The 10,684-nt window shown below is 31.4% G+C and overlaps 1 protein-coding gene across 1 annotated transcript; it reads left to right on the top strand.

Annotated features, from left to right (window-relative positions):
- Positions 1-2,595: 2,595 nt before the first annotated feature.
- On the top strand, positions 2,596-5,133 carry LOC140037900 (uncharacterized). Its single transcript, XM_072083060.1, has 2 exons — positions 2,596-2,745; positions 4,447-5,133. Exons 1-2 carry the CDS (start codon positions 2,596-2,598, stop codon positions 5,131-5,133), a joined length of 837 nt encoding a protein of 278 aa, XP_071939161.1.
- The last annotated feature ends 5,551 nt before the right edge of the window (positions 5,134-10,684 follow it).

The raw sequence follows: 10,684 nt of genomic DNA, 5'->3' as shown, positions 1-10,684 counted from the left end.
AAAAACTGAAAACTGAAAGTGATTTCTTAAAAAAGAGTGATATTGTTTTACACTTTGAACTTGATAGAAAAATAAGACTTTGTGAAATGTTAAAAAAGGAACAAAGTGATTTGAAAAAAAGAATGGATAATTTAAATGAATTGCTCCAACATAAAAAATAAGACTATTTTTAAGGTAATAAATCAAAGGCTCATCTTGGCACTCATAAGAAGTTAAATTCTGGTGCAAATGAATTTGCTATCTACAAAAGAAAACAAGTAAGATTTATTAAACCTGTTCATGTAAATAACTCTTTGATTATGTGTAATTTTTGTTGTCAAAAAGGTCACATGAAAAGTGATTGCTATGTGAGAAAAAACATGAGAAGAGGCATGAAATGCATGTGGATAGTTAGACATGATACTAATTCTCAAGAACCCAAAAATTAAAAGGAGAAAAGAATAACGCTGATCTAATGATGATTTGGTTTGATAATTACTTTGATTGTTATTTCTTTGTTTGATACTTCTTTTGATATCAATTCTCTGTGATATGTTGGTTATTGCTGTCATTTCTCTGTTTTTACTTAGAATATTGGATTCTCTATTATTATTGTTGGTTTATGGTAGCTGATTTTTACTCTCATCTTATGATGACAAAAAGGGGGAGAAATGGATGTTATGTGTAAGGGAGAGTTATTCTGAGATTATGAGTTTGGCACTTAAAAGTTTTGGATGCGATGAATGAGGGGGAGCTTATACGTATTTTTGTTTCTTTTCATCCATTATTTTGTCATCATCAAAAAAGGGGAGAATGTTGATTTTGATCCCTATCTTTTGATGTTTACAAAACAAATGGATGTTACTAATATCTCTTCTAGATATACTTTCAGTTATGAAGTTATTTGATTCCGTGAACAAGTGCAATTGAAAGAAGACAAAGGTTGCTGAAAGCTGTCGGACGCTTGTGATGACAGTACCGGATGTCCGATAATCATTGTACAACTTCGGACGCATGCTTTGGACGTCCGATAGGATCTTTCGAAGTCGACGAAACCATCGGACGCTGAATATGTCTCCACCGGACGTCCGATAGAAACAAGATAATTTCTCAAATCTCTTTGTTTGCTGTCGGACGCACAAAGAGCTTGCACCGGACGTCCGATAGAATTGAAGAAAATTTCTCAAACTCACTGCCTGCTGTCGGATGCATAAAACAGGAGTACCGGATGTCCAACACTCCAACGGTTAGTTGATTTTTCAGATACTTTCTATCCATTGGAAGTATTAATGAGGCACTTTCTTGATCCTATATAAATGATAGTTGGTCAGATAGTTCAAACAACTTTTGCACATTGAATATACAAAAGATCTAGAGAGATTTTAGTGAAAAAATACTCTTCAAAGAAGATTTGTAATCTTAGTGGTGTGAGATTTATTGTAAAGTTTTCATTTGTGAGTGAATACTTCATGAGTGTAGCTCTGTGAGGGTTGTCCTGAGGGATAATAAAACGTCCTAATTTGACCGAGTGGAGTTCGGGACAAGGAGGAGGTGAACCTTCCTTTGTACACAAGAGTGATTGTAATTCATCAATCTGAAGAAGCTTGGTTGAATTAATCTACAAGCTCAAGAGGAGTTGTGTAGTTAATTGGTTTGCAATTCTTTCCTTTTTATTTACTTTTTGTTACGTTTGTGTTTTTTACATTGTTTATCTCTTCCACTTGGTTGTCTTCGATCCTTACATGCTATTTGTATTGTCCATGTGAGATCAAATAGATATATAAATTAGTTTTAAAAAAAGTTATTCATACACATGAACAATGACAAATGAAAAAATTTATTTTGTAAAATATGAGGGACGAAAAAATTCATTTTATGAAATGTGAGAGATGAAACAATTCGTTTTTTGAAATGTGAGGGACAAAAAAATTCATTTTGTGAAAATGTGAGAGACTATGGATTGAATTATGTAAATTTTGATTTGACAATTTTGCCCTTAAAAATGATCACGTGCAAGGCACGTGGTGAATTCCGACAAAAAACAAGTCGGAAACCTAGATAGAAACCAAATTTAATCAATATGAATTTATAAGGGACGTAAAAGTACACTTTTAAAAGTAAAGGACGAAAAAAGTCATTTTGTAAAATGTGAGGGACTTTTTGAACGATTTTTCCTTTCTTTTATGTTGGACAAATCGGATGTTGCCAAAAGCATCCATTGGATGTCTTGGGATAAAATTTGTTTCCGACATTGGAGGGTGGATTGGGAGTGAGGTCATTTGGAGACATGTCTAAAGATTTTGCTTTTAAGTTGTGGTGGTGTTTACGCAGAAACAATTTTTTATGGTCAGGATTTATGCACTTAAAATACATTAAGGGGCTTCATCCATCTAGAATGCAGGTGAGTATGCCCCTTTTGGTATGGAGATGGCTTGAACATATTCAAGAGGTTGAGTCCAAGATTAGGTGGTGCTTGGGCAAGGGGTTCATGGATTTTTGGTATGATAGGTGGTTATTAGAAGTGCCCTTGGCAGATATGGTATCAATCGGTGATCCTCATATGCTAGTGGCAGAGTTTTACGGACATGATGGCTAGAATGTTGAGTTGTTAAAGGCATGGCTGCCAATGGTTTGGTTCACCAAATTCAGGAGATTTGCTTGTTCCTGGATCAAGATAATGTCATGGTTTGGCTGGACTCTCCAACAGGCAGGTTCTCTGTTAAATCAGCCTGGGAATCTTTGCATCAAAGAAGGAATTTATCATTGGTAGAAAAGTTTCTGTGGAGTAGTATACTTCCGTTAAAAATTTCATCTTTGCCTTGAAGGTGTTGCAGAATCTGGTTCCATTGGATTTAAATCTAAAAAAGAGGGGTTTTGTCTTGGCTTCTTGGTGTTCTTGCTGCTCTTGGTAGGGGTGTGCATGCGGTGCAAAAGCGGTAATTCGGTGCAATGAATTCGGTGAATTCGGTTATTCGACCTATAGAAATCTAAACCGTTTTCAATTTCGAATTGGCCATAACCAAATTCATTCCGCAACCGATTTCAAATTTGAAAACGGTAATGAATTCGGTCTAACTGAATTCATCTATTAAAAAAACTGATTTTTTAAAAATTATTACTTATTTGATCCCCAAATTTATTCATAACTTAACACATTACTTATGTTCTAATCATTTTTTGTTTAATTTAATTGGCATTTATTTGATCACTTATACCTAGAATCCTTAGTCTATGATTTAAGGAACACAAAAAAGTGATTAATTTAAACTAGAATAAACCTTAGACTGCATAATGATTAGTGATAATTTATGAATTTATAATTTACAATGATTAATAATAAATAATACTAGTTACAAACTTACAAATTACAATGATTAGTAATAGGTTATATTAGTTACAAACTTATAATTTATTTCAAATCAAAATAAAACTTATTTACTTACATGTGTTATTGTGAAAATCAACACACTAATACATTGATTTGTAATTCACATGCATTCACTTACACTGTTTAGTTGTCTTGTCTATACTTAAAACCTTAAGATTAATAAATAGATAATATGAATTTTTATGTTAAATATGTAATATAAATTTAGAGCGCACTAATACTTGCAAGTTACAGATTACGCATTCAAACATTCAATAATTCAAATAAGAATGATCAATGATGTATCAAATTACCAATATCTAAATTCTAATTACTAATTATGTTTATTGTTTAATATTTAGTATTATACATATATGTATTAATTATTATATAATTTTAGTCATGTTACTCATGTATAAAATAATAAGTAGTTATCTTATATTGTTATGTATTACGATATATTTGTATTATTATAGTCATATAACAATTAACAAATACTAAAATAATATATTGTACATTATTATATATTATTATTATTATAAGTACATGATATGATGATAATACCATGTACTAATTATTATTAATAGCATTTACCTATATAATATAATAATATATTAGTAGTATATACTAATACTAAATAGCATTTATCTATATATTATATAATTTTATATACCAATTTGGTATTCAAATGCGATAATGCGATACCCTATTTCAATTACCGAATTTGAATGCGAAATCGGTTATTACCAAATTCATAATCTCATTACCTATTTCATACTATATTAGAATTCGGTGAATTTGGTATGTACCGAATTTGTACCAAATTACCAAATACCCAATTTCAAATTCGCGGTTATGAATTCGGTATGAACCGAATTTGCTCACCCCTAGCTCTCGGTAGGAAGAATCTTTGTCCCATTTGTTCCTTAATGGAGCAGTGGCGAGGCAAGTCTGGAATTTTTTCCGGAGAAGGTTTGGTATTCTCCCCACTAGTCCTCAGTCACTCTGTGATGTGTCTATCTTGGTTTTTATCTACTTCATTTGTCTCGGCGGATCATATAAGGGCTGTTGTACTATGTTTGATCCTATGGTTTCTCTAGAAAGCCCGTAATGAATCACAGTTTGAAGGGGATCCTTTTGAGGCGCAGAAGGTAATATCAAAGGTGGGTAGTTTGGTTGAGCAATTAGGGCGGGCAAGGGTTTTTTCTCCTCTGCACTTTAAAGGTGATTCGGACGACCCTTGGGCAATCTTTGCTGTTAGGTTGCCGCGAGTGACTAAAAGGATTGCGGTCTTTTGGCAGAAACCCCCGTGTGGTTTTGTCAAGCTAAATACCAATGCCAGTGTTTCCAATGGGAAAGCTTCAAGAGCAGGATTGCTTAGGGATCATGAGGAGCGGTTGATCTTCGCTTTTTATAAGGAATTTGGGGAGGTTGATGTATTGACTGCTGAGAGTTTGGCATTGTTACATGGTCTTCAATTGTGTAAAAATGCTCGGACCCTGGGACTTCTTGTTGAAGTGGATTTGGGGAGTTTGGTTCGCATGATAAACGCGGGGATGTTGTGTAATTCCTCGCACAGGATTCGAGATTTGCTCCAGCACTTACGTTCTACAGTTAGTCACACCTTTAGGGAGGTGAATAGTGCAGTGGACAAGTTAGCAAGTATGATGGATCAGGATGATTTTGTTGGTACTACAATTTATCAACTTCCTAGGGTCGTGAAAGCGGCTATAGTTTTGGATAGTAGGGAACTTTCTTCAGTTCGTCTGCAAGTTGTAAGGGAGTAGAGATTTTATTTCCGGGTTTCTCCAGCTTTTTTGTATCTTTTGTCTTATTAATAAATTGGGGACTGGCATCCCCACTCCAGGGACGGGGGTTTTGCTGAAAAAAAAATCTCTTTATTATAAACAGATCCATTTTGTAAGCTTGTTATTATAACTAACAAACTATAAAGAATTAGACTAATGATGTAGATAATGCTTGAATTCTCGATATACATGCTATATAGTTGGTTCTTATCTTTCAGAGACTATGAATGTAATAAGAGCATCCATCTGTCAACGAAAGGATCACTCTAAGATAATCATCTCATGCCTATTAAGGACATATGCTTGAAACTTGCCACCTTGCTGTGATGGATAGAAATGCACAGCCCAGCAGGCAGTGAGGATCGGCAAAAAATGCAATATTTTTTCTTTCAAAATGCTTTAAAAAAATAGTTTTGTTCACATAACCCTAATCTTACAACTAGTATTTAGCCCGTATATTAGCACAAATATTCTTTTGTTGCGAGTATTATGAACCTATGCAAGACATAAATAAGTCATCAACAATTTTGTTAAATATTTTTTATATTTATTTTAGAGAAATTTTATTGTATTTCAAATGTTCAACTACCATGTCAATTTTTTAAAAATTTTTATGCTTAAATTTATTAGAATGTGATAATATTCATCAAATATTATAATGCATTGAAAAAAATAACATGTAGTTTTTGAGATAGTAATGAAACTTTACAATTGAGTTAAACATTAAAAATGCAGCAATCTCTTTCTCATAAAAAAATTTCAGTTTTTAGCAAAGTTAGCAAATTTCTAATGTTACGATTAAATTCACATAGACGAATATTACTAGGTATGATAACAAAAATTCGAACTAATTCAAATAGACAGAAGTTGTTAAAAGAGAGAGAAATCATAGTCAACATTGATTTGATGAGAGTTAGATATGAAATGGGTAAAAACTATCTGTTGATCCATTGATTCACTTCAATTACACGTGCTATCCAGGAAAGAGAAAAACAATTGATTGATATATAATATAGGAGAATATTAATGGCACTTTCACTTTTTATTAATTACACTTCCACTATCAATTTTATTATATGGTTTTTACTTAGTAGACTATATAACAAAAAAAAAAAAATAGTGACTAACAAAAAGTAGAGTGTGATTAACATTGTATTGTTTGACATCCACTGTTCATGAAAATGAGTTTGTTTCAACATCAAAAAATTTATGAAAAATGCAAGCACCCATAGTCATTCATTAAATTTCAGATTTGAAGCTTTAAAACAGTATCATCTTTAAGTGGCCTGAATATTGTTCAAGAATTTTGAAAAATATCGTCTACTATCCTAACATGATTCTAGTAGGTTTTGTTGAGACTTACACAAACCATTGATTTTTCAGGTATTTTAGCTTCCAGAAAATGAACTTGCCAAAACCAGAAAATTCCAAATTTGGGAGTGTTCGAAAAGATTAACGTAACGTGACTCACAAAAACCGTCTAGTGAGTCTCTTTGTGTTGGCAGTAGAAAGACATTTACGCCTTTGAAAACTTCGGTAAAGTAACACCTGCAAAAATTTTTGGCAAAATTAGTAGCTTTAAATAGAATACTACTAAAGTTCAAGTATTTTAACTTATATAAATTTTCTTTAACTATTACCCCTAAAAAATGCGTGTTATAATTTTAGTTGTATACGTATGAGCTACATTAAATTATTACTCATTGAATAAGCATGCGAAAAAAGTACATATCTACCAATTTATAATCATATATAAATAAACTAAACAAGTAAACAATAATAGCCATAGCATATCGAACTCTAGTGTACAACTAGTTGTATATGAATATTAAGTGTATAATATGTTACTTGAAATCACTTTTGCCGATTTCATACACATTTTTATTTCAAATTCGGTACATGTTACTGAATAGAAAATCAGATTTTTTTTTTTTGGGGTCTAATGTCAACAATCTACTCTAATTTACCCTTATGCTGTGGGGGGAGGGAAAGCTAAACTAGCCTTGTATGGGGTTAGAGATGGAGCCTTTACTCCTATGCTATTGGAGGAGGGGGAAGTCGAACTAGGCTCGTATGGGATTGGAGGTGAGCTGTCAGACAAGACAAGTACACTGTTACACCCTTTGAATTTGTTGATGAAAGGATGCACTACACTTCTTCTTAATGCATTAGGTGAAATTTGAACCTTTGACCTAACCACTAGATCAAATCCCAATGGTTAAAAACAAAATCAGATTTCGCATATGATTTTAGAACCCAACCTCCCTTAGTGTTAAGACTGTTAGTTTCATTGCTCCGAGGATACCAAATATTGGCCGATTATTCACCTCTACCCGTTGTGTTGGCTGTAGAAAGAGAAAGGGAAAAGAAAACTTACCATAGGGCTAAAAGCTGAAATAAACTAAACGGACAAACCAATGAACGGGAAGGAAACAGTCGGCATAGACAATGAGAACTCCAAATTGTATTTGACTAATGCTACGCTTTTAGATACGAGAAAAAAAAAGTACCATTTAGGTTTGGTCATTAAAAATTGAAAACATGATAAGCACTTCAGCTTCCTTGTTGATGACAGTTGAACTTTGAAAAGGCAAAGCACATAAAGATAAAAATTCACACAATCAATTAGTTGGCATCAGATGTTGATATTAGCGGTGGACATGGAAGAAAAAGACCATTCAGGTTTGGTCATTAGAAAATGAAAACATGATAAGCACTTCAGCTTCCTTGTTGATGACAGTTGAACTTTGAAAAGGCAAAGCACATAAAGATAAAAATTCACACAATCAATTAGTTGGCATCAGATGTTGATATTAGCGGTGGACGTAGAAGAAAAAGACAGGGCATACAAAAAAAAAAAAAAAAAACAAGTTGAGGGTATTTGTCAAGCAAAATATGTTCCTTATACATAGTAGCAAACAAAAAGACTTTTCTAAATATATTATTGAATTACATCACAAATATTCGACATGGAACATTGAAGACTGATGTGAACCTGAATCTCCAATCTCCTGTTTTTAAAGAAACGAATTGCATAGGTAGCGGAAAAATCTATTTTGATCAGATTACAAATACAAAAGATGGATTCTAAACCAATTAAGAACAGTTCGAGATTGTTTAGAATGGTAGAAGGGTGTCACAATGTAACGCAATCTTGAATTGATAAGCTAAAACTTAAACAAAGGAGATATACTCACTTTGAATTAAGGGATGTTCCCAAAGGAACAAGAAAGAGAAAACCTCTCAAACTTTATTTCATAATCATCTAACTTTGAAAAGTTGCAATAAGATTGGCTATCCATAACCTTACAAGACCCAAAAACCTAATTCTAGTTGGAAATAAAGCAAGTTTCCTATTTTGATTTGACAACTAATATTTACACAACCTTCTAAACTCTAATAAGACTAATAATTGTGTCTAAATATGCTAAATATGCCTTCTTAGGTTTACAAGAACCAATCGGACGCAACGATATAGAAAATAATTTAAAAACTACAAAAATCGCTAAAAATTGCAGAAATTGACTTGAGAAAGACTTGGAACACCACTCAGATTATTAATTTTGGGTTGAGTCATCTCTGGACAAATAATTTAAATTATCTAGTGTTTGGTTGGTTTTGGTTTGGATAGAATATGGTGGTCAATAATCCTATCTTTTGTTTGATTGGAAATTGGATGAGATAGAATTATTATTTTAATGACCAAAACACCCTTTAATTTGTAAATTCTTTTTTAATAAAATAATTTAATATTTTATAAAATATTTAATACAATAAATTAATAGTTTTTAATAAAAAATTTAATATTTATAACTTTTATTAAAATAGAATAGTTTGAAACTTTAGAATTATAAAGTGAATCAAGGGTTTTGATTTATAAAAATATGTATTCACTCAAACTTAGCCCATTCAAGCCCTTAAAAATACATTTTGACCAAGTTTTTGAACATAAATTTGAGATCCAATTAAATAATGAGCTGAGTTTTGGCTAAATTAGGGTTAAATCGATTAAAACCTAACACATTTAAAAGCTTTAAATGAACCAAACTCAAGTTAATATAGTAGATTTTCTTCGGACCGAGTTTGAACTTATTGATGTCCTCATTCACAAAATCCAATTGATAAGGTTATGTATTTATGTAGAATTTGGTTTAGAAAATAAGTTTAGTAAGGGTAATTTAGTCCAAGGGCAATATAGTCCTTCTATTATGATGTTATTATGGAATATTAGTCAAAAAATTTAAATTAATTAATAGGGGTAAGTCAAAATTTTTAAAATAATGAATGGGGGCAAATTAATAAAAAATTTTTAATATAATTAGTAGAGACTAATTAGTCCATTTATTATCATATTATTATGTGAGAATATGGTTATGTGATAGTCAGTATGAATTTGAATCATTCATAAGGGCAAAATAGTCCAAATATTGTTATATTGGTAGTAGGGGCAAATTAGTCAAAAAACTTTAAAATTAATTAGTAGGGGCAAATTAGTCCATTCATATTATATTATCATGGGAGAGCAGGGTTATATAACTATAAGAGTATAAATTTGTATTCTTTGTAAGGATAAATTAGTTTAAAATTTTATTATCCTATCTGTTAGTTATCCTGGTATAACTAATACCACTTTCTCCATGGGATAATTTTATCCTATGAATAGGAAATTAATTCGATTAGATAGGATATGTCATCCCATGAACCAAACGGACCCTAAGAACATAGAACAAGCCTGCGCTCGCACGCGCGCGCACACACCACACACATATATATAAAGAAAGAGTGAACTCATTATAACATTTTAAAATTATATTGTATCCTCTAAATTGCGTAATGTTAACTTTACATATAGGTCGCACTGCAAACTTTAGAACTTGTTTGAATTGATATTTTTTAAACTGTACAATAAAAAATTTAGTGTAAAAAAATTACTGTAGCGAACAATATTGCACTAATAGTGCACTACTCTTATATCATGTTCAGTGGTGCATATTAGTCATAATAATGATTAATCATATTAATCATCTTCAAGTTCAAGGATCCACCATGAACAATTAAAAATTTGGTACTCTATGAGCCATATCGCGTTGTATCATGAATGAATGAAATTTTATTTGTTAGAAAAAAAAGATGTAAGTTTTTAAGTGAGTGATAATTTTAAAATTTTTACCTTCTCATAGATTTAGATTCAGATTCTTTATAAACAAAATAATTGTTGATATTTTTATAATTTAATAAAAGCTAGACTAGTATCCCATTCCTATGTACTGGATTTTGAAAAAAAAATAGTAATGAAATTAGATAATTTAAATTGAATTGTGAATAAATTTATACATAATGTTATTTTAATATTTATATTAAAATTAACACTGAAAATAAATATATTATCATTATTAAATACATAAAATATATATATTTTAATTTTTAAATTCAAATTCAAATTAATTTCTCCTATCTTACATTCATCAATGGTCGTGCATACACTGTTGTCTCCGGCTCTGACTCCCATGAATTTGCGGTTTTGGTCTAC

The sequence above is a fragment of the Coffea arabica genome, chromosome 3c (genome assembly GCF_036785885.1).
Source record: "Coffea arabica cultivar ET-39 chromosome 3c, Coffea Arabica ET-39 HiFi, whole genome shotgun sequence".
NCBI classification, from domain to species: Eukaryota; Viridiplantae; Streptophyta; class Magnoliopsida; order Gentianales; family Rubiaceae; genus Coffea; species Coffea arabica.
The sequence above is the reverse complement of the archived record's forward strand: the minus strand, read 5'-3'. Positions and strand labels throughout refer to the sequence as shown.